Below are 26,049 nucleotides of genomic sequence, written 5' to 3'. Positions count from 1 at the left end.
TAATGCATTGTGACTCTCTATTTCTCTCTGATAAAAAAATCCATTTTTTTAAACCAACAAGGTTAATTCCCCTGTAAGTAATAAAAAAATTTTAAACTAAGGGTTCAGGATACGTCGATAAATACAATGACAAAAATTAGCATACTAACAACATGAATACAAGTGGTGTAGATGACCGTTGCAACTTCCTTATAAGGTTTATGCCTCTCTTCACTTTCTTCTATCTTGGCTGTGGTTCTCTTGTCGGCTAGTACCGCAAATTCGATAAAGAAAATTGCTCGTTTCTCGAAGTCCAGGAGAACTGTCAGGCCTCGAGTTTCCCACAGAAAAAATTGTGGAGAATATGGAATTCCAGTATATTCAAGAATTTTGATTTTCGACAATTGACTTATTTTCTCAGGAGTGTTTGGTAGAGCGATAAAGGGCTAATGAAATAGAACTTACAGAGATGGTAATAAAGTACTTTTAGTACCACATTTTACATTTGGATGTACATAGTTCCCGCGTTAGTTGAACATCTAGACAGAAGGTGTCCTAAGTGCTCGGGATGTGCATGACACGCTCTGCGGCTATCGTCAGGAGTGTCTTGATTCAAAATGTGGCGACAGTATGGTAAAGCGAAAATAACTTGGTTTTGACACGCTTAAATGAAACCGTCCATGTTCGACTCCTGGTATGTGAAAATGAAACCCTCTTCATTTTATATATCTATGAAAATTCCCCTGCATTTGTTGTCAAGCAGCTTTTGAAAGAATTGTTTTAACCTGTTTCGGGACATTCAGGCCAAGGGTATCGACTGTCTGCTCCACGGCTTTGTAAAGAAACACTTCTTTCCCAATTATCTCGTGTTTCCTGGCCATTTGTAAAAAAGGATCTCTGCCATTTGTGCATGTGATCTGCACTCAAAACCAATTCGGTTATAAAGACATTGGAAATTCAGAAGTCCGCGTCCGCCTTGACGGCGTGAAATGTATAATAGCGGAACGAAAGAATTGATATGCAAGCTCTTATGCATGTGCATGATCTTACACGTGGTGATATCAAGGGCCTTAAGCTCATTCTTCATCCGCTGAACCAAACCCTAATGAGTAGAGTAGAACACTTATTATCATAACGCCAGTAATCCTTCTTTTCTTCAAATTAATCTTGGCACACTTGTTTAATCGAAAGTCCATACCATCTCTACTGTGTGCCCCTTAACGATATTCAAAGCAAGTTAAATTTTTCTTGTACCAGAAGCATAAATCTTCGGGTCATCCATGTGAAATACATAACTGATAGTTGGCCACGACTCTGCCATGCCGAAAGCTGCGAGAGAGATAGAGTCAATTATAAAAAAAGAGAACTGCCAAATTTTCTGGAACTACAATTTTTGGACAGCAGTCCCCATTGCATATTCGAGATCTGACATCGTTCTCCAGGACCTCGAGAAACAAACTATATTTTTGATCGAATTCTCGGCTCCGACCGGCTACAACAGCACTTCCAAGGAGAAGGAAAAGTAGGAGAGGTATCAAGACCATAAAAGGGATCTGCAGCGACTCATGATAAAGGACTTAAATGCTAATTTTGCAGAAAGATATCAACTGTTCTTGCTGACGATGCTTTGGTTAGCGTTAGCGATTGGGAGCCAATAACCTAAACAGAAATACCGTGGGAGAGCATCAAGTTCGATGCCACAATAAAAGAGAAATTAGTGCGCCTTTATTATGATAGTACAAGTATGAAACGAACAACAAAAAGAGATATAAACTCAGGACAAACTTTGCTGCAAAAGTATCTTTACATACATGAAGTTTCAGAAAGAGATTTTATCGCTAAGGTGAAGGACGTCAGGAATAATCTACTTATCTCAAAATAACAAACAATGTAGATTGAACGACTGGTCGATTTGTCGTGGAAAAACGTTGATAATGAACATCAGTTAAGAAAGCTGCACCAAACGATAAACTAGTGTCTATTGACGTTTTTGCGCAGTCTGATGATGATCTAATACCAACACATGCCCCAGAGGCACATGGTCGAATTCAACTTTTAGAAACCGTAGCAGACGTTCAGCAACTTAAACGGCGATTGAAAAGGCAACTTATGAACAAAGATGTTAATGCACCTTTATTTTTGCACAAAGAAAAGTTGTCACAATGAGAGAGGAGAAAATCATCGACTCTTCTTCCTTCAGTATCCAGAGCTAGCGGTGAGAATAAACTAGCAAAATTTGGCAGACCAAAAAACTCAATATCTGTAAACAGATTGCTTTTGGCTGTTAAAACAACTCCCAACAAAATGAACGTGGAACAGCAGCTTACTATTGATGAACTCCCTTTGGAAGGCGTAGATAACGAAGCCCTGATTGAAGCTGATGGGATATGTGCTAGGGATAATAAAGATCAAGTACCCGATTTACTAGAAGCACATCCGGACAATAGTAACATTGATGTAAACAACATAAGATTAGAAAAACTACTAAAACACCTTGAAAAGAATTTTGGTTGTGCTTTACTAGAGTTCAGAAAGTTAGAACCAACACAAAGGCATTTTCTATATCTGACCATTTGCATCTAGCTTTGGAAATAAAATCTAAAATGAAAACGCGTATTAACACCTATGTTCCCACCTGCTCAGGTGTGAAATCTTTTAATTCTGAAAAATTTGTCATCATATCCGGAATTTCTGTACAAATTTTTCATGGATGTACATAGAAAATGAACATGAAAAACGAAAGGTACAAACTGATGAAAAAGGCGATACAAATTCACAAAGATTGCGCAAAGATCCATATCGCTGTCCAAGACGTTTACACGTCGAAAACCCTAAATTAAAAAGTCAAAGATAGAGATGCAGAAAATATTTATGGTCTTCAGAAATTCCTGGTTCCATGTTCGATCGAGTGTTCGATCACGGTAAAAACTACGGAAAATGTATTTCAGGGGCAAAATTGCCCAAAAAATCTTGAAGAACAATATCATTTAAGTAAAGAGGTTATTAAATGGAAGAAATTAACAAAGAGAAAGACAGAACTTTATACAAAGACAAATTTTTATCATTTTAAAAGTTGTATTGCTTATCTGAATTCTTATTACAGACATATAGTACAGATTAATAGTACAATATATGGTACAACTAACATCCTTACTAATTAGTCTAATGTTTCCCATCTGTGTTATACTATGTGAACCATAATTGAATGGAAGGAACATACGAAAGTTTGAAACATGCATGAGAGATCTCTAACATGGGTAATGGGGGGTTAGTTAGAGTTGACGAGGATACATGTTAAGATAAGAACTAGGAAGGGAAAAATGGTAACTAGACCCATTAAGAAAGCGTGGAGGTTTGAAGAGAAGCTCAAAAGAGGAGAGCAGAATAACAGAAGTATGCTTGGATGAAATGCGGAAAAAGAAGGCGAGAGGCAATTTGGGAAACACAAGATGGGAAGAAGAAAAGACAAAAAATTAGGAGGGTTCATGATATAAGATAAGGAGTCGTGGGCAGAACATAGAGTTAAAGCTATTAGTAAGACAAGGAGAAGAGAGATGAAAAAATATTATGGATTCGAAGTAAAACAGATGTTATACGATGGTCAAGGGGTTTACGGAACCAAAATATCTGCAAAAAATAAAATAGGAAGACAAATGGAGTAGGGTGCCGAGGTTTAGAATGGAAAATGAGTGAGAGTGTGTAGATATTGGATGGATAAAGAGAAGAATCTCTGTAACGAAATAGAGCCATGAGCACGTATTAGAGAGGAGTCACGTGGATGAGGAAATTAGAAGAAGTAAGAGAAAGCAAGGAAATAGGGCCGGTCAAAACGGGTTATCGTATTAAAGGAATATAACTAGTAAAAAGTTTTATTTTAAAATAATGAATATACTATTTTTAAGGTAATAGGAAACGGAAAAGAGTCCCGGTGGCGCAGAAGATAGCGCGCCAGGCTTCCAAGCAGGAGGACTGGGATTCGATCCCTGTGCCGGTACCAATAGAAATTTTTCTATGTACTTTAAACAGGGGCTCTGGTGGTTCGGAACGCAACTTAAACTGTAGGTCCCCTCAAAAGAGTTCAGTGTGCTCCCAGAGAAGAGGCTCCATATCGAGGGGACTGTTCCTTGGGAATCACTGAGCGACTTTGAGAGACTCGAAAAAGAATCAGCGATTTCCGTGCGAAATCGCCACGGTTGTGGCACAATAGACTTCTTCGTTTGAGCGCCAGGGGGGGGGGAGCCTCACGGGCTCCACCGCCCAACAAAATAATAACAATACCAATAGGAAACGGAAACCCTGGAAGATCGCTCTTTTTATCATTTTAGAATTACTACATTAATATAGTTATTTTTGAGTAAGAAGAAACATTAGAATATAAGTAGCGCTTAAGTCAGATTAAGGATAGAATGTAAACATATGTACAGGGAGCAGAGGCCCTAAAATCCGTAAAAGGGAGATATTAAATATACGTTCATACATATATGGCACATAATTATTTTAATATTTTAGGAAATTTTATTTTTATAAGAACAATTTATTTTCTAAAGACAGAATATATAAGTAAAGGAGCCAATCATCGAGTACACTCCTGTTGTCCATTTCAAAGAATTAATTCTATCTATGTTCACTATTTTTTTATTTTTTCATTTTCTGTTTGTTTTAGTGTGTTAGTTAGGATATACTCAATGCATTTTACTTACAAAAACACATATTAATTGCTCAGATTAGAATAAGCCAATTTGTTTGGAGAAAAATGGTTGTGACGTTGTAGAGTTTATGCAACTCACAAATTCGAATTTACGTAAAAATTACTTTGATTAAATTACTGTTGTGTTAACACGAAGAGTATGGAAATTCAGTACTCCTCCCTTTTGTTATATTATATTTTATTGTCTTTGTATTTTTAATTTAAATTTTAGGAATTTAGGGCTGTTTTAATTTTTATTATCTAATTTCTTAATTCCGCGGTCCCGAAACGACAACGATGGGGACCACCTTCACCGTCGCCATCACTGTCGACATATCTTCGGACCCATAGTCCCCTCATAATTTCTGGATGTTAGATCGCTAATCCTTCTGACATCCAAGGCTGGATACCATATTCATCCATTAGGGATAGAACAGATGATCTCTTTTGTTATCTCTTATCCTTCTGACATCCAAGGCGAAATACAAGATTCTTCCATGAAGGATAGAACGGATTATATCTCTTATTTTCGCATATCTCTCTGACATCCAGAGTAGGATGGTTGAATCTACCCATAAGGACAGTATGGATAATTATTTTCTTGTCATTTGAGACCCAAGGAACGTTCCTAGTGAAGATGGACCGGGCAGTTACCACCAAAAATTAATTTATGCTACATTTGTTTCTGTTGTTAACATGCATTTGTTGGCACTTTTTTCTTTTTTTGTGTGCGTACTTTCTCTTATCGGGAGCATCGGAGAGCCCTAATCGAGCCTTCAGTAAAGAATTAGGGGGCCCCTCGTTTTGCAACTCGAAACCAGAATACAGTCGACACTTCCCCTTATCGAACAATTTTACTACCCCCGCATTTACCCCGTTTGCTTGTAACGTTTGCGATTCTTTTTAACTATCTTTATAATTTCAAGAAACCCCACCCCCCTTTTGTACCCATATTGCAAATCCTCCTGCAATAATCTTTGCAAACACTCCTGTTTACCTAAATTGTAAGACTCTTTTATACTGATTTTAAGAACCCCAGTTAATGTCTATTTTCAAGAACCCCTTTGATATGAACTTTTAGAACTCCTCATTCTTTCGAAACTCTCTTTTTTTGTACTTACCTACAGACGAACCCTTTTGTTTAGCAAGCTTTTTTAAACCCCTTGTCTAATTTTCAGGACCATCCCTTATACCCATTTAAAAGAACCCCTATCGCATTTGTATTGAAAACCTCATTCCGGCTTTACTTTTAAGAAACCCTTTTTATAAACCCCTCATATAATCTAAAAAACCCCTTTTACCATCGAATTATATTAAGTGCGCTTCTTTTAATTTTTCTTATTTATATTTGTTTTACCTGTAAGGTATTTTTCGTTAATTTTACTTTCGCGAGAATAATTATTTTTGTTTCGAAAACATTGCGTTCAGTAATGAAGTAATAGCCATACGAACTTGTATTTAAGTGAATTTATCAGTCAAAGCTGAACAACGCGCGTATTATATGAGCCTCGATGCCAAAACTGACCATTCCTCCTTGTTCTCTCGTCACCCCGCGCTCCTCGTTAAACTCTAAACACCTAAGTCGGCGAGAGTATATTGTTTGTAATGGGACACCTGCCATACCTTCGTAATATCTCTAGTATAATGACCACGCATACTGACATACGTTCGTTCTCAAACATTCTCCCCCCTTTGAGAGTGAAACATGAGATATAATTGTGTATTACATTATTCATTATTTTCTATGGGTAATACAGCAACTTACGTCGCTGGTCTTTTTTTCATGGCGTTTTTTGTGTCAACGATAACCGTTCTTGCATTACCGACATCTGCTGTTTCAATCTCCGTGATGCTGCCAATATACCATTTCATAGTAGGCACATTGTCTTCTTTGATTAATACCATCATCCCTACTTGCAACCCTGAATCGTAACCTTTCTAATTAGCAGGAACATTCAAACTGGTCGAATACTCTTTTTGCCATCGTGCCCAAAATAATTGTTTAACTTTGTCAATGTTTTCCCACGCATTCAAACGATTTAAAGATACCTTCTTAAAATTGCATTCTGGGAGGCTTATCATGGGATCACCTATCACAAAATGCTCTGCTGTATGGACAGCAAAGTCGTTTGGATCGTCCGACACTGATGTCAGTGGCCGAGAATTTAATATTGCCTCTACCTCATGAGCGAATGTCGAAAATTCAACGAAAGTAAAACGCTTATCGTATGCGACGCGTTTGAAGTGGTGCTTGAACTGTTTTACTGCAGCTTCCCACAGACCACCGAAATTAGGTGTGTTTGGTGGAATAAAATGCCATTCGATTTTATTAATGCTTGTAAAGTCGTGTATTTTTTCTTTCAACGTTTAACTTTGCATTAGGTCGTACAATTCTTTCAAAGAATTTTTGCACCTTGAAAATTCGTGCCGTTATCCGAAAGTATTGTTTGCGGTATACCTCGTCTAGCAACAAAATGTCTTGAAGCTCCAAAGAACGCGTCAGCAGTCATCTTCGACAACCTTGATATGAATCGCTTTACTCACCATACATATGAAGATAGAACAGTAAAGTTTTATGAATGTTTTATTTCTGTATCGTTTTTCCTTTATGTAAAAAGGTCCGCAATAATCAACTCCAACGTAATTAAGAACTCGGGCTTCACGTATTTGAATGCTTGGCAAATTACCCATCTTATAATCAATCATGCGTAGTCTGGCTGGAAAGCACGTAACGCATTTATGTATGAAAGCTCTTACTTGACTTAGACCATTCATTGGCCATTAATAATACCGTTTTCGTCAAAAAAGGGATCTAAAGACGCTAATTTGTTTTTCTCTGACAGTGGTTCGTTATTTAATAAACTTCTGATTTCGCTATTAAAAACTGGCTCTTGCACAATTTTGATCACGATATTTTTTACACCAACGAAAGCATATAGCAATAGCTCGAATCAGTCTCCAAAATGAAGAATGGTAATTTAAAAAACTCAAAATATGTTTTTATGCATATTAATCAAAAAGACTTGAACTTTTTGTCTTTCTGGTAAATTTCTAATACCAAGTATGTTTTTTCAGGCCATAAGTCTTTATCGTATTGAAGGCAGGAATAGCCTTTCAGCCACATCATATTTTTCAAAAAATCGAGAGGTAGTTGTCCTCGAGATAACCCATCCGCAGGATTATCAGCGGAACAAATATAATTCCAATTTTCATCGTTATTTTTAGCATAAACGTCAGCAACGCGATTCGCAACAAAAACTTGTAATAAACTAGGTTGCATTCTTATCCAACTCAAGGCTACCGTCGAATCTGATCAAAGTACAGTTCAAAATAGATCAAGGTATAGTTCTCTTTTTTCATAAGGCGACGCGTGATTTCGAATCAGTTTTTGATTGCCAGATATCTTGCATAATTTTCATTGTCAATAGTATTATTGCACCGAGAAGAAAGAGAGGATCGAAATTTTTTGCTATATCTAACCAGATTTTACGTTTTCTAACTTTTTCATCAACCTTAATATTTCAAATTTCATAAATGAAAGTATCGTTTTTTTCTTTTCAACAAATAGTTAGCGTTTTCAAAGAGTTATCTTTGTCGAGATCAAAATTTTCATCCAAGTATTGGTCAGCAATGCCTTTGAGAATACTATTGTCGTTGGAAGCACATTGACGCATATTCAAACAAGCCGTTTTTAATATACGGATTATTTGCCGACAGATCTTGCGTGCTTCTTTTTGCGAGTTAGTACCTGTCTACATATTGTCTACGAACAATAACGATTTTAAGAATTTCTGCCGCTAACGGAAATCGATCTCTGTCATCGTCCGAGAGTTAATGTAAGCAAAGTATATCTAATTAAGGGGCTGACTTGAGACCAAACGTCACTGTGTTTAGACTCCTATCGCGTATTTCGTCATTCAATAGCCAAAGCCTTTTCAGAAAAATGCTGTCTTCAAGACATGCCCAAAGTTTTCTAAACAGTTTTTCTAGATCTCCGATTAAAACATACTTATGCTTTCGAAAACGCAATAAAATAGTAAATAAATCGTCTTGAATAATAGGGCCTTCACGAAGATAATCATTTAATGAAATACCGTTTGTTGATTTCGCTGAAGCGTCAAATACAATTCTAAACTTCGTCGTGTTACTCAATTCTTTTATTACTGGAAGATGTGGAATGTAAAAACCGTTAGTGTTTTCATTTTCTTTTTCTATCAAAGTCATGTGAGAAGTGTTTATGTACTCATTCATTCCCTTTTCGTACTGTTTTGCAAATTCTTGATCGTTTTTTGAATTTTCTTTGCAGAAAGCTACAATGCATCTACAGTTTTCGTCTTGAGTAACATGTTTTTTGACAATTTCTTCATACCGTGATTCTTTGTTCGATTTTGTTGATTTTATATGGCAAATTTCTTCCACAGTCCAAAACTTTTGAATATCGAAATTCAAATCGGTTAAATGCAATGCGATTTCTTTTTGATGTTATTGAAATTTAAATGACCTCCGACGATCCAACCCAATCGAGTCTTTTGCAAAATCAGATCTTCGTTTTCATCAATCTTGACGGTTTGTAAAACTCCGGATCAGCTAACTTTATATTATTCGGTATATCACAATTCTCTCTAGAGAAACTTTCACTCGGTACTGACTTCGCTATAACCGGTACTACAAAATATACCAGGGACTTTTGAAATGACGAATTGATCAACTTCAAAGTTACTTTCGAAAAATAATCTGCAGTAGTGCTTAATTCGTTCTTTGCGCCGATTGTTAATGAGCAACGCGTTTTTGGTATTTTCAATATCTTTATCAATATCTCTGCTTTAATATTCGTCATGGAGTAAGTGTCGAGTAAAGCCTTGCATGTTAGTTGATTACCGTCTTTGTCGGTGACTCTCACAAGTGCGGTGGTCATTAAGTCAAACATAAGTGCAGCAGTAGAAAAACAAAAGCTAGTATTTGACTGTTTAGTCTCTAGTCATACCGATTTCTCGGAATTTTAATCGGTTTTGCTGTCATTTTTTATCGGTTTCGGGTAATGCAATAAAGTGATGTGTTTCTTGCCACGTATTTTGCAATTTCCAAATCTACATTCAGATTTTCCATGATATTTCATGCAATTAACAAATAATTTACAGTTTTTGATTAATTTAACTCTATCGTTTACCGACGTTTCTCTGAATTTACTGCATTGATAAAGCGCGCGTTGTTCTTCAGAGCAAACTATGCATTTTTTACCCGACGTAGTAAAAGATCGTGCAGAGTTTTCATTGTCAGTTTTTCGCATTTTAACAGGCAAAATTTGAAGGAAAATTTCAGTCGATAACTTGACGCCTTGGCTAGTCAGTGACTCCACATTCAAAATCGCCTTGTCTGCGAGAATTTCAAGGCATTTAGGATTGTCTTTGTCTTCTTTTGGCAAATTTAAAAGCGATGACAAATAACGTCCAATGTGTAAGCGACGATTTTCATAAACTCTTTTCAAGATATCCCATGCCTTTCGACAGTTTTCTTCAGAGATTGAAAAAACTTTAATTTTTTGCAACACCTCACTACGTAGAGCTGATTGCAAGTACTAAAGCTTTTCTACATTCGAGATATCATCGTGTTTATTAATAAGTGCAACAAAAGAGTTGCAATCAATGCATAAAGAGTTTATCAATAAGTGCAACAAAAGAGAGCCAATTTTCAAGTTGTCCATTAAAAGAGGGAAGCGACGCTTGTGGAAGTTTTAGTTTTCATTTCAACGCACCAGGCGTGCTGCGTCCCTCATCGCGCGAGTGGGTCACACTCGGAGTACCTGATACACTAGCTTGAGTTATTTGAACTGCTGCAATGTTATGCTCGGCGAAAGTTTCGGAAATTAATTGTTGCGCTTTACTAGTTACTTCGAAATAAGTGTCTAACACCGTGAATCTTTCATTCTTGCTCGCATCTAAAACATCCAGCACCTCTAGATTGTCACAAACCAAATCGAATTGTTCGAAAACTGCATTAAATCGTTCTAATCTAAATTGCAACTGAATCTCTCAGTCTCTTTATTGTAATTAGTCAAAAAGATTCTTGATGAATTTAGTTGACCTTTTAATGTGATTTAGTTATTAGAGATTAGAGATGCATGTGATTTAGTGATTCCAGGAAGCACTTACCAATTATCCTATAGAGCATTGACCTACTCGCATCAACGTATTGTTCTTACAATAAAGAAGGGACTTGCCGTTTGTATCTCGAATGCTGCATGAAGGTATGACGTGATGACTCAATCTTGACGCTCGCAGATTTCTCGTGCAAACCTGCTAGATTTTTGTGTCGTTCTTGTTGATTGTGAGCAGTCACAATTTTGTATATTGTCACAATCGTCTTGCGGTAATATAGCATTGCACAAATGCCCACAAGTTCACTTTTCGCTATTGTCTGTAAGTTCGTTGACACAAACACAACGTATTAAATTATATGTTTTCCGAACGCACGTGTAATGTTTAAAAAAGAAAACTAGTAAACTAGACATCCGGTTCGAAGGAACATGATTTACCTGTAAGGTATTTCTCGTTAATTTTACTTTCACGAGGATAATTATGTTCCTTTCGAATATATTTCGTTCAATAATGAAGTAATAGACGTATGAACTTGCATTTAAATGAATTTATTAATCAAAGCTGAACAACGTGTGTATCGTATGAGCCTCGATGCCAAAACTGACCATTTCTCCTTGTTCTCTCGTCTCCCATCGCTTCTCATTAAACTCTGAACACCTAAGACGACGAGAGTACAAGACCCTTGTACCTGATCGTGAATTCCAAGAATTAAATACAGTAGGGAATATTCGTAGTTTTACAATTGTTTGTAATCGGACCCCTGCCATACCTTCGTAATATCTCTAGTATAATAACCACGCATGCTGACATACGTTCATTCTCAAAAATATCTATGTTTTTATATATTCATTTTATACTTTTTTTTATTGTTTCCTACATATTTACTTTAAATGACAAATTGTGAAATTTTTATTTTTATCAGGCGAAAACTTGCTATTTAAATATTAATTGAAAACCCTTATTTTTGACCTACATTTCAATTTTTTATAGATTTTATTTGATTTTATTGTTTTCTCTTTACCCCTATATATATATATATTTTGGTCTTTTGTTGTACTTTTCCGAAGTATTGAGTAAATTGTTGCTATTAGCTCTGATGAGAAATTTGAGCTTGTTAATTATGAATCACCCCCCCCCCCCTACAATTTTAAGGTTAGACTGAGTAGCAGTTTTTGTCCACCCTAATGTTTTCTTTTTAAATTTTGGTTTACCTTTTTCTTGGTTTGACATCTTTTGCCTTTTGTTATCTTTTTTTGCTGTTGTTATTGTTTTTTTCTTTTAGATTTTGGATTGCTTTATCTTTTGGACACCATTTATCTTTTCTTTTTGATTGTCATGTACTTTAAGTTAAGCTTTACCCTTTTAATTGGAGTCCGTGAGTTTTCCCCTTTTATCGTTTAGCCTGAAACGCTTAGCGTTCAGTGAGGTTCCCTTTTCCCGTTTTAAATATAGATTCCGCATGTCTTTTGGTTTCTCAGTCACCTTGATTGAATGGATTTGCCTTTGTCCCAAGCAAGGACTGACGCCCAAAAATCTAGATTATCTTTTTTTTTTGTCTAACTGTTGGTTGAAAAATTATTTAAATAATTATCCGTGTTGAAGTTCAATTTACCTGATTAGGATGTAATGTGCACTACTGAGAGACCGTCAAATTTAATTTTCTTTCTATTTGAAAAAGTAGAGTCACAATGTTGAAAACTAGTAATACGTTCCTTTACCTCATTATCACCTAGAAAACTTATAATTTCAGTGGTCTTGTCTTTTTTCTGTTCGTTAATTGCTATCAGTACTTTAAATAATTCTTGAATTGGATAAAATAATGCTACTTTACAATTTTGTAAACTAATTAATTGCTACTGGAAGTAAAAAGATAGATATTATCTTACTATTAATCATCATTTTCATTTTTTATGAATCAAAATATATCAAATAAAATCCGTATATTTTGTACTTAAGTGTTCAATGTGTTACGAAGGCTAAATTTATCCAAGTTCATATATTCAATAATTCAATATATATAGTAATCATCAACTGGATTCACCATGCTTTGTTCGCTTACGCCTGAATTGATTTACCCCAGCCTATCTCTCGTCTTTTCATATTCCACCTGCAAATCTTTCTATCAATTGCATATCTGGAATTCCTTTAGTTATGCCTGCATATTCCTCGCATATCCTAGCCTGTCTTCTTCGACCTCTTTGCCAATATAGTTCTAATACTATGCCTTTTACTTCCCACTTCTATATTCCTCACCTATTCCCGTCTATACTTTTCTATCTATTTATCATTCCAGATTGATAACTGGCTATTTGCACTGCTGGCTATTTATATCATTACATTTTGACTGATTCAAATTGAGAGAAACCTTTCAATCCACTTCTCTTTACCTGCATTATCCCTTTTTGTTGCCTGTCTACGTCTATTGCTTTCTATCTCTTGGTGAATTGAGCCCTTTCGCCTTTCTCTTTTAATTCCCAGTTTTTCTATGTGCTTCTATCCCTTATCTATTACGCTAGTACTTATTTAGAAATATGGTTTTGGAAATCGTTTAATCGCCATATTGATTTAAATGGCCAAACATAGAAAGCCCTCAAAATTTAAGTCAAATCTTTTACTACTTACACAGCGCTTCATTCACTTAAAGTTTTGATTTTTAATCTAAAACATTCTTTTGATTTGGAAGTTGTTTTCTAAATAAAGGATTTTTTAAGTTCGAAATCATTTGTGCTTTCACTTTTTATAAATAACATGGTTAATTTTTTATTTAACGGCAAAGTTTATTTTTGTAACTTTTCATAAGTTCCATTGTATTAAAGATTTTCAGATTTATCACAAAAGGTCTTATGGCTGCACTAATAATATCTAGAAATAATTTATAGTGGTTGAAACTAATTTGAAAAAAATTTTATTACTTTATAAACAAAGTAACTCACAAAAGTTATTTTTCACGATTTAAAATGTTTAGATCATTAAAATGTCCAGAGTTTTTCTAAAAAATGTAGGGCCAATCTCTGAATTTTATTTATTAAAATTATTCAAATAAGTAATAATTCTGGTAACTTTGCAAATTACCACAGCAAACAGTTATCGGAAAGACGCTTCTAGTTGATTCCGAAAACAAAATTTTTTTTGCAGTAGAATTCAAAAAATGGTTAAAAACCTGGAATGTCTGCATAAATTTCGTCCCCAAGCCTACAAACCCCAAATTAACAAGCCCCAAATCCACAAACTAGCAACCCCCAAACGCACAGGCTCCATATCAACAAACCCACAAACCCCAAATCAAAAAGCTCCAAACCCATACACCTTAAATCCACAAGCTCCAAAACTACAAGCCCCAAACCACAAACCTAAAAGCTCCGTATCCACAAACATACGAACCCCAAATCCAAAAAGCTCCATATCCACTAATGTACAAACCCCAAACCCACGAACCACAAACTAACAAACCATAAAACCCACCAACTCCAAATTATACCCCAACTTCTCAATTGGTATTATAAGATGTGAGGTATTTGAGTTTGTGGAATTGAGGTTAGTGCGTTTGGGGTTTGTAGGTTTGTGAATGTGGATCTTGTGTTTTTAATCATTTTTTGAATTTAACTGCAAATCCTGACATGCAGGCTCAATTCTGCGAATGGGTTCGTGTTCAGCGACCCCAAAAACATAAAGTGCGCCTATTAGAATCCCAGTAGATTCCAAAAACCATTTTGTGGTCCTGTGTAATTAATAATTCTTGGGAACTTGATCGCTGATCAGCTGGCGGTAACTCAAACTACAATTTAATATGGGATCCACAAAACAGTGCACTTCGCCAGAGAAGAATTAGGGGCCGCAGAGTAAAATAACGGGAATGATATCGAGGTAATAGCTGAGGGCGACTCATTTAAATACCTGGGTATTCTTGAATCTCAGGATCAAGTTGTCAGGATCAATTTGACATCAGAGAAGGCCCTGAAGCACGTGTCACATCGAAACGTTTTTGACAGGCGCCGAGTGGAGATATCAACAAATCTATGGAGCATATTATTGACGGTTGTCTTGTAAATGAGTCATAGAGAATATAGGCACAGACATAATGATCTGACGGGCGTTATGCATAAACAACTTGCCCTATGGCTAGATGCCTTTCTATAGATATATTCCAGTACATTCAGAAAAAAAGTCGAGAATTCTAAGTCGCCGACATTGCTTGTACTGGTACCGGCCGCTTAGAATCTGGTTTTATGAAACACCTTTCACATTGTAAGATAGTTTGTAGACCATCAGGAAGCAGGCAACCAAAAACTTGTGGAGCAGCAGATGGTAGCTCTAAAAAAGCATCCAGAGGAAAAAGACCAACTTCAAACTACACCGTTTTCCTAATTTTGTACCTACTACAATATTCTTGCAAAATACTTTAAACATCATATTAAGTTTATTTATAACATCTTCATGTCATCAGGCACTTGGCTTAGTCTGGTCGATGACGAAAAACCGGCAGGACAAGATGGTATCAAGACCTGCTGGTGGAAGAAGTTTACACATATACACCAACATCTGACCTGTATCTCCATCTCACATAGAAAGCCGAAGACTCCTAAAAAAAGGCGACTTGTCCATCTCAGGGAACTACAAGCCAATAATTTGTTTTATTACGTTGAAGAATGCGCCAGAAATAAGAAATTTATAAAGAAACTGATTTTCTATAGTATTACATAAATTTAAAAGGGTTAGACATACCTTTTGTCATTAAATACTTAGGAAAATTTTTTTTGCAAATCAAACTAAACGTTTAAGGCAAATATATCTTTTTTTTAGAGCAGAGGTTTAAAAATAACTGTTTAAAAAAGTGAGAAACTAAAATATATTAAAAGGCCATGAAACGATACCTTTGTCTTCAGACTTAAAATAATCGGGGGGGGGGGGGGCAAAAATTATCTGCACTTACGACCGGATGGTGTTAAAATAATGTTAAATAAAAAAATGGTCTCCTATTTCTGCGTTCACTGTAAAAAATGCTGTGTTATTTTACATCGAAATACGTTGGAAACTAATGAACCCATATAATATGTACTGAAGTTACAAGAGTCTGCGTGAATGAACGACTCTTGCTTAAAAAAAACGAACGACACTGAAAAAAACACACTGCCTGTAAATTCACAGCCACTTGCGTTGAAAAAGATTGTGCTTGTCACTTGACAAGAAAAACGTTAATTACCCAAAGCAGACCCAGTAATACTGCTAATAGAAAACTTAATTATTTTTTCATTGTAAGTTAGGCGCTGACTAATATTACGAAATTTCCCATAACTTTAGCCCTGGATGAGCTGGAAAAAGGGTTAGTCTTACGGAAAAATCCGTAACGGTAGACAGTTCGTAAAATTTATTCAAAATAACATTATTTTCGCCATCAAACAGACCGTCGTATATAATAAAGAATATCTTGTAAACAAATGAAGGTAGAATAACCGAACACTCCTTTTTCCGGCCTAGGCCTGGCCGTCTGTAACAATAACATACTGCATGTAATTTCGCTTTCTATCAAGGACTTCTACATTCCGTCAATTTAAATTACACAGACAAATTGTAACTACGCTGTTATTTGTAAATTCATAGTGTCATGTAAATGCAATGCTGTATGTATTTTTACAGCGTATCAAATAGGTCAAATAGTTTCCAGTGTAATAAGATGCAAGTTTACACATCGACTGTCAAATTACCGCGGTCGCGGTTTTATCACAATGTTCCTTTCAGTTTAATTACACCACAATGCTAATTAGTCTTGAGGTCTTAACAATTTACTACTTTCTTCACAGTCAAGTTCTAAATGTCCGATAGGTTAAATTACGGTCGACTGTGATTTTCAACATAATATTTTTTACAGTTTGGTTGAGTATTATGAGTGAATATTTTACTTACCTCTGAAATAAGTCCCAATACTTCTTTTCGCATTCCAGCCACTAAAGGGATGATACTAGCCTTATCTTCAATCTGAAAATATATAAATTAATAGATAAACGGAGTAATTTACACAGGATGTTCCGCGAGTTACCTTTACCCTTGTAGAGGCGGGCAGTACAACAAAAACAAAAATAAGTCAAAAATCCTATAAACTTTTTGGGCCCGATAAGTATTTTGGAATATACAGAGCTTTGCAACTGAATGCAGGTGAGCGGGTTTTGTGAGTGTGCGTACTTTCAGTATAGCGATCGTCAGCACCACTTCCCCTCTAGAGCTAAGTTTATGACGTTAAAAGTTTACAAAAAAATAAAATATACGTTTGTTCGAGATGTTCAAACTTTCACAAATTCATTAAATAAATTAATAAAATATGATTAACTGTACTTTAAGTAATTTGAATCCAACTGTGCACGCCGCAGATGGCATTTGTACAACTGCACATGCGCACAATTGTGCGAAATGTCTTACTTCAGGTTGCTTAGATTATAAAAAATCATAAGAGCTTTGACTATTATGGAAATTTCTAGATTTTCGTAAGTTTGTGATATAAAAGTATCCCTAATACACCTGGAGGAAGATTCAGACACATGCACCCGTTTGGTTGATTTTCTGGGGATGTTTGAACATCATCTTCAAGAGCATTTGGTTGATAAAAAAATCAATAGGACACATCACTTTGAGGATTGCATTTTTGTTCGATTTTCCGAAACAAGACTGTGCACGTGTACAGTTGTACAAATGTCATCTAGACATGTGCACAACTGGATAGAAATTACTAAAAGTGGAATTGATTTTATTTTATTATTTTCATAAATCAATTGGTAAAAGTTTGAAGCTTCGATTTCGCTTTTTCGTACACCTCGAACACTGCGAACTTGGCACTAGAGGAGAAGTGGTGCTGAGGATCGCTGGTCTCCATGCATGCACACTGTCACAAAAGCAGCTCACCAACATACAATTTAAAAAATGTACATGTCCCAAAATACGTATCGGGCCCAAAAATTTTATGAGACTTTTCAAAGTATTTTTTTCTGTTTTACCCGCCCCTACAAGGATAAGGAGATCAAAAAGAGTGACAGCAGTGGCATAAATTTTGAAAAATAGTGACTGAGATGCTTTTAAAAAAATCACATAAGCGACATAATCGTGAGTCGGGTGAAATTTCGAAAAATGTATTTCTTTATGAATACAAAGTAAAAAGATTCACAGAAGAACTCCTATTTGTATTGAATAATTTACGAGCTGATGCCAGAAATTTCTCAATGTAAGAAAAAAATACGCGTTCTATGTACGTTTTTGTCTATAGTTGTCTGTGGTGAACCTTACCCTACCTGCCACGAGCTTGGCTTTCTTACATCGCGTAGTGACCGTTGTGCACCATAGATACTTTGATAAATTTAATTGTATATCACTTGAATTTTACAATGTACAATTCTGACACTGAAACAGAATGTACACCGCCAGATATACGACTAGCAGTTGAAAGTGCCACAAATAATGTACTGCCCGGAATATTTATGTCATTATGCGAAACCGTTTATAAGAAGATTGTGTCATGGAAAATGCAAGAGAAGCTATTTCAAAGTAAAGAAGCCAATGTTTTTACTACAGAAAATGTCCAGAATCATTTGTCCGAGGCACCTAACGACGCTTATTTAACAAAGAAGGTAAGCCCTGGCTATTGAAAATTATACATTTACATTTCTTTATGTACATTTACATTTACACATTATACATTTCAAGTGTTTTTACAAAATTACCTAAACTCTAAAATTTTTAATAAAAAAAATCGAATTTTATATTTAAACTACACTTCATATTCTTCTGTTCCTAAAACTTGGTAATTGTATTGATTATAGGTTGTTCTCACGTTCGGCGTTGCAAGTGCGTGCGGAGGGGAGGAACTCATAAACGTAAACCAGGAGCAGAATGATCGTCTTACAATAAGTCCTGCTGCGGAAAAGTTCTTTGTATGCCCAAGTGCTTTCTGCACCTCTTCGGCAGTAATTGATGAACATTCGGTGGCAAATTTGGATGGATTTTTGACAGAAACAGGGAGATCGCTGAAGATACGCGATTCGTCAGCGAGAAACTGTGCAGCTTTATCGACCATATTAAGATGTACTTTGTTAGAGGAAGCCGACCACGTTAACATGATGAGATTGGAGTTTTCTTGCTTTCTATTTCAGCTTATCGTAAACCTAATTTTGTTTGTTTGTTTTATAATATCAACGTCCCTACCGGTAATGTCTTGTTAATGATTTTCTATGCAATTTAATGTCGGGACACTTACAATGGATAATGGTCACGTAAAATTGTAGAAACTTTTTTCTTAAACTTTAATTTCAGTTTTCTTGAATAAATTACTTAGTTTAATCAGTTTAGTTATAACGAATGAAGGAATCAAAAACATTAAAAGAAAATAAAAGAAAATTAAGAGGACTCACGAGTTTTTTTCTTTGAAACGATTTAGAGCGAAGAGTGTACCTTGCGTGGATAATACAAATAAAGTTGTAAGAATTCAATTTATTTTGGTGAGGAGAAAATCTTTAGATTTTTCTAGTAGAGCTCAGTCTGACAATCATTGTAGTTGCCAGAAAAATCAGTGCTCCAAACGTTCAATTTAATTGCGAGATTTATGCATTTTCAATTTTAAATTGACTAGAAAACTGTTCGAAATTTCTACACTAATTATTTCATGGTTGAGCACCTTGGCTTTATTTTTCAGGAAAAAATCATAATTCCGAAACCAATATTGCATAAAAAAAGAATGTTATGGATTCCGATGACTGCGAAATATTTAACAAAGGAATTTTGGGTGAGCCAGTAGACGGGCGAAATATCTCAAGCAAAGCATAAGGTTCACTTGTTAAATACCTAGCTACTATTGCGCACTAAAGTAAGAGAAGGCAGGTTTTAACCTTTATTTACATAACCTTACGAGCCAAAATGCGGGCGAACCAACATTGCGGAATGAAAGGTCATTGTGAATTCACATAATTTCGAATAATTTACATCTGAATCTTTGACGAGCCCGGTGACGGGCGAACCAATAATCAAGAAAGCTCCCAATTCAATTGCGAATTACCTGCGTACCTACCGTTATTCTCTTTTAAAATTTAAAAATAAAGTTCAAATGCGTAAAAAGAAGCTTCCTCATTTAATTAAACAACAGTTTAAAACACTAACTTCACTACACAGCACTACGAAATTGAAGCATTATGTTTATCTGCATCCACCTATTGCAAGTGACGGTACCTCTATAGTTATAACGAGACCGCTCTCCTCTGAAGCGTAACCACTACACGATCCCGTCAGAATGAGCATCGAAGCCGAAGTGTCGAGTTCAGTGGGAGCCGTCTCGCGGTGAAGTGGCTCTCCCGTGCCAGTTAAGTGTGCTATGCCGTCTTTAGCAGTCTTTCTGCCGTTCGTTTTTTGTTATATTTTCAGCTTAAGGTGATTGACTAAAGAATGCTGATTTAGGTGTGTAGTTACGAGAGTTCGTACTATACTTCTTAAAGTAGATAATATTCGCGTTTTTATAAGTTGGAAATGGCGAAGTTTAAGAAATAGCGTCAATAATATGAAGGGAAAGAGGAATAGAATATCAGGAAAAAGTGGCTGTCCACCCTCGGACTACTCCGAATGCCAGAATCACAGTGCAAACTCGTAGACATCGCCCGGTATAACAGACTTACCACTTAAGATACCTCACCCAGGTATCAAACCGAAGGGCCTCTGGCAAAGCCACCGAAGGCGTCCTCGGGTTGCGGATAGAGGGTCCATGTAGCAAAGGTTTCTGCTGAATATGGTTACAAAAATAAATAGGCAGTTGCGGATAATTGTCCACGGATGGTCCCGAAAGCATTAACCCCCAAGGGCAGGTGTGAAAACCGTGCAGAAAGCTGAATGGCACCTGGATAAGGTGTCTAGAACGGTGACTCTGAGACATCGGGCGACCTCTCAGAGTACGCAGCCTTATCCTTGCATGCGGGACTCTAAGATGGATGAAATCCTTTCCCTAGCTTCTCGTGGGAACAACAATGACAACACCCAACATAGCTGTAGTAAGTGCGGATTAAAGCAACAGAACGCAAAAGCCTCCCAACAATAGGTCGGTCAACAATGCCAACTTGCTACTTGCCACTTGCTAGAGCCCTACAATGAGAGTGTGGCCCCTGAAAGGGGTCACATGGCACGGCTGCATGCTCTGTGGTGCGTGAAACACCCGGAGCTATCGCACTTTTCGCAACAAAGTCTGCGAAACCATGCCGAACTACTCCAAAAAAAGGGCTATGTAAGCGGAACGCCTACTCTACCACAGTTAGAAGAAGCCGACAACAAAGAAAGAGAGGCGCGGAGAAACATCAACACCAAGATTTCTCTCAAGCCTAAAGATCTGGCTGAAATGGATGACGAGCTTCGTCGACATTTTTCCGAAGAATCCGACCTCTGGGCTATTAATTATTGTGTGTATAATGCAGCGAGAGCTTTGGCCGATGTGAACCGGAAAACAAAACTAACGGTTCACCATAAGATTAGAAAATTTCCGCGCGAACTCCGGACCCGTTATCACACACTTAACAAGTTAATGCTGATAATCATCAGGCAGGATTTTGTTGAGAGAATACGGATACTATCTGACGCTAAGAGAAGTATAGAGAGGAGAGAGGTAGGTCAGAGATAATCAACAGTTTCTGACCCATCTCGACTCTTCCAAGACCCTCCAGTTACTGCCGACCACCCGCCCAAACCAGAGGACGTCGAAGTATTTTGGAGAGAAGTCTACGAAGTGCAGCATAGACTGGGTGAAGACTCAGAGAACATAAATAGTTTCCAGGTACTGTTTAATGCCCTCGTAACAACTGATCAGGAATGCCCACCCATCACTAACGAGGTGATGAAAAAAGTATTAAGAGTGAAAAAGAACTATTCCACTCCGGGACCAAATGGTATCAAGACCTTCTGGTGGAAGAAGTTTCCTTCAACCCATCAGAATTTGGCCCGTATTTTCACCTCATATTTAAAGTCGGAAGAGCGAATTCCGGAGTGGTTGGTGGAAGGGCGCACCATACTCCTGCCGAAAATAGCCAACTTTGCTGACCCAAAGAATTACAGTATAATCACTTGTCTGAACACACTGTATAAGATATTCGCAGATATCCTAAATGATAGAACTGTTCGGGTAATTGAATCTGTGTGCCAAGAAATTTATTAACAACGCGGCTCAAAGAAAGGCGTAGCAGAATGAAAAGTAGAAGGTCACTCATGTATTTTACATGGACGATCTTAACATCTATGCTAAAAACAATGAGCAAGGTGCTATACGTCACCTTTGCGCTGGAGAGAATTATATGTACCTGGCACATGAACAAAAGCATGCACCTTAAATCTTTTGTTCCGCAACTCTACATCTCTACATCTCACAAAGGGCAAAGGAGCGTTTATGTACAAAGCAGCGGAAGAGACTGCTGAAACACTCGGACTTAACTTCAGTATTAGGAGTGAGAAAAATGCATCAAATCTTATCTATCTGGAGCACTCACTCCTGAAAGCCCAGATTAAGAAAGCACAAGAGAAAAACTTCCGTGAACAGTTCCTCGATAAGAGGATGCACGGCATCTTCCACAAAAATGTGGAGGACTAGTCACTGTCGTGTGAGCTATCTTTTGCTTTCCTTAAATCACCCTGATTGAAGTCGGGCACGAAGGGTTTCATTTTGGCATGTCAAGAAGGGGTCATTTCCACCGTAACATACCGTCGCCACATTTAGAGCCAAGACATTCCCAATGATAGCTGCAGGGCGTGCCATGTACACACCAAGCATTTAGCACACATACTATCTAATTGTCCAGCTCATGCGGGTACAACCTACATCCAAAGGCACAATGTGGCACTAAGAGAGCTTTATTACCATATCTGTCACTCTTACGGCATTAACCTTAATATCGCTCGTCTAAATGCTCCTAGTGAAATAGAGTCAATTGTCGAGAATGAGAAGTGCCGCATATACTGGAACTTTATGTTCTCGACAATTGTTTCTGTTGCACACTCGAGGCCTGACATAGTTCTTCTTGACTTCAAAAAGCGAATCATGTTCGTTATTGAATTTTCGACACCAGCTGACAAAAACTTCACTACCCAAAGAGAATGAAAAGAAATCGAGATACAAAGACCGTATACGGCAGTTGCGACGATTGTACCCGGAATATTCTGTTAAACTAATCGTCCTTATCAACGGCGCTCTTGGAGGTGCCAAGCTTTCACTAGTTAGTAGCCTGAAAAGCATCCCTGCGTTTGAAAAATATGCTAAAACAGGCGCGGGAAAAATGCAGAAGGCGGTCGTCCTTGGGTCGCTCCGTGTCCTCAGGGTGCACGCAACTTTTGCCGGATCGTCGTATTGATTCCGATTCAGACTGTAACCACCTATCTCACGGTCGTGAGACGTGGTTATGGCTTAAATTTTACCGCGATTTCGCTGGGATCGGGTGCAGTTTTTCAGATTAGCACCCGCTAATCTATATATAAACTATACAAGAACTCTTTGAGAAAGTATTTTATTAATTCATTTTGGAACGTTTTTATAATTATGGTGAAAAAAAACCACATTAACTGTTTTAAATTAGAATTAGTATCCTATAGTATACACTACTTAACAACATGTCAATAATCTTAAAACTAAAATTAGTTAATTAACTTTCGTGAAAACAGTAAAATAATAATGGTATAAAATAGGTTTTTAAAAGCCCTGTATAAATTATATAATAAATTATACATTATTTTTCATTTCATTGTTACAATATTCAGCAATCAATGTTCAGTATATGAAAACTGCTTTGAAAAAAAGCTGAATCCCAAGGAACACTTGTACCAGAGAAGGATTTGCGGGGTAGTCATAAAAACAGACCTCATGCATATCCGCTCGAAGTAACAAATCTGATTATTTCTCACTTTAAAATATTTCCTGCAATTGAGTCACATTACGTGCGAGCAGATAGTGAAAAAAATTATTTACCATCCGGTTTACGTATTTCTAAAATGCACAGAATGTTGCTTGAAGAATTAAAGAAGGCTGAAGTAAATGATCTCTACATTTCTCGAAAATATTATGCTAAGTTCTTCAACGAAAACTTTAATGTTGGTTTCCATAAACCAAAAAAAGACAAGTACGTATACATTTTTCAATAATATTGTAACAATACTTGATTAATTTTTTTCGCGGTTCGGTTATCAAAGGCATCTATAGAAAAATAATACCTTATATTGTGTGTTATACAGAACAATTTTAATGTGTTTAATAAATAAATATTTCTAAATTTGTTGTACTTTTAATGCAGGTGTGCCTTTTGTCATCAATATCAACATTCAACAGCTAAACAAAAACTACTTTTAGAAGAACAGAGAGCGAAACATTTAAAAAATAAGAAACTTACTCGCAAGCTCGTGAATGAATCTATAGAAACAGCTAAGACATATTCATCGATAGCTGTTTTACACTTTGAATTGCAAAAAGTGGTGACAACACCAATATGTTAAGTTTTAAATATGTATCACTTGTCCAAACTTTAGTGATGAATTTTACGTTTTATTATCTAGTAACTCACCAGGACCCCTGCAATATTTGGAACGAAACAACAGCCAATACATGTTTAAATAAAATAGCGTATATACTGATGAGTCATATTCAAAGAATACAATTAAAAAGAGTAGAACTGCGAGAAGTACAGTCTGTCTCTAATAATCCGTAATCGTGACTCAAAGGGGGCTCAATGTGTTTCATTGAGATCAAACCTTATTAAGGGCCTTTATAAGTCATTTTCCTATTTTCGTACCCACTTTTTAGAAATAAATTCTATTAAATCGCTGTTTTGGAATACTTGAAAGTGTTATAGGTAAAAACTGATGGTATAGATCAAAACAGTGCAAGATTTCCTTTAAATTAATGTGTATACTTTTTATGAAAAGTCATTAATTAAGGCCCTTATTAAGGGTAAAAAAAGAACCATTTTTCGCAAAATTTACTTTTTTTTTTGTCTAGCTTTTAAACGCTTAATAGATGGGGAATGATATTGCATTACGAAAGAATAGAATTTCATTCATAATCGTAGCCAGATTAAGCTTCAATATTTTTAATTGACATCAGACCTTATTTAGGGCTTTTATCGAATTATTATATTTAAACAATTTTAAATGAATAATTTGAAAAAATGTATAGGAAGCTAAGTGCCAATTGTTGGCAGCGTATTTCATTTTTAGTCACTTTTTTATGTATTTTTTATATGTAAGGCAAAATAAAATAGTGTGACTCATTTTTACGCTTCTAAATTCAAGAATATTAAATAAAAAACTCATTTTTGCCGGTCTAAAGGACTTCAATTGCGAAAATTGGCACCCTACAATAAAGACAATTTATTATTCACTTTTTAGCCTTTTCTGCTTACTTTATCAAAGTTTTACCAAATTTATATATTATTCGTTAATTATAGATTCCTCGAAGTTGGTCACATACAAAGTGCGGGGGATTCAATGCACAGCGCAGTCGAATCTTTCTCCAAACATAGAAAGTTTTCACTCAAGACTAATGGGCACAAAATATGGAAGAAGCGTGCTGCCGTAAACCACACATCGTCAAGCAAATTCAACGAAGTGACATATTTGATTTCAGTGAAATCGCTAAACAATTTAATTGGGACAAGTGGAACAGAAAAGGGGTGAGAGAAAACCAGGTTGAGGGTAAAACACGATTTCAGAGAGAAGAATTATACAAAACCAAAAATTCTCAAAAATGGTATCAATTACATCGAAATGATAAAACATTATGTACTTCCAAAAGCGTACCAACATAAGATTAAACTAACGGAATGAAAAAAAATATTTCGCAAGAATGTTGGAACATTTGTGGATAACGGCAAGGTACCATGACTTTTACAACAAACTTATGGAATAATCACTATTTCTATGTCTATAAAGATCTTCATGCTCTTTGCACATTAGTTTTAAAATGTACAATAACATATGTCTAGTTAGGTTGATTCAAATAATTTAAATACTTTTTTTTATTAATGTCGTCCGACGTTTCGACAATTTGATTTTATCAGTATGACGAACAATTTTTACAATAGTAAGCAGTGAATATAACAATTTACATATTAATTATTTTACTAAACCAAAGTTCATAAATATTGCAAAGTTCTTAAATATTGTTAAGAAAAACTCGACACGTTCAAATATTCATGAAATAAATATTTTTGTTAGAGCATAATCAAAGTTTAAAAGTGCGCCTTGCATTGTGATTGAAAGAACCCTGCCAATTTTTACATGGGTTTTGGGCCCTGCGCGAACAGT

The 26,049-nt window shown here is 36.1% G+C and overlaps 1 protein-coding gene across 2 annotated transcripts in view; it reads right to left on the bottom strand.

The window, feature by feature from the left end:
* Positions 1–26,049, bottom strand: part of LOC117168858 (dynein heavy chain, cytoplasmic) — a 318,168-nt gene that overhangs the window by 191,257 nt on the left and 100,862 nt on the right. For both annotated transcript variants that reach the window (XM_033354725.1, XM_033354727.1), the window contains exon 6: positions 16,663–16,734. In XM_033354725.1, coding sequence (XP_033210616.1) covers positions 16,663–16,734 — 72 coding nt within the window. The remainder of the gene's footprint in view (positions 1–16,662; positions 16,735–26,049) is intronic.

The sequence above is a fragment of the Belonocnema kinseyi genome, chromosome 3, assembly GCF_010883055.1.
Source record: "Belonocnema kinseyi isolate 2016_QV_RU_SX_M_011 chromosome 3, B_treatae_v1, whole genome shotgun sequence".
Taxonomy (NCBI): domain Eukaryota; kingdom Metazoa; phylum Arthropoda; class Insecta; order Hymenoptera; family Cynipidae; genus Belonocnema; species Belonocnema kinseyi.
Note: the sequence above shows the minus strand (reverse complement) of the source record. Positions and strands in the feature narration are given on the sequence as shown.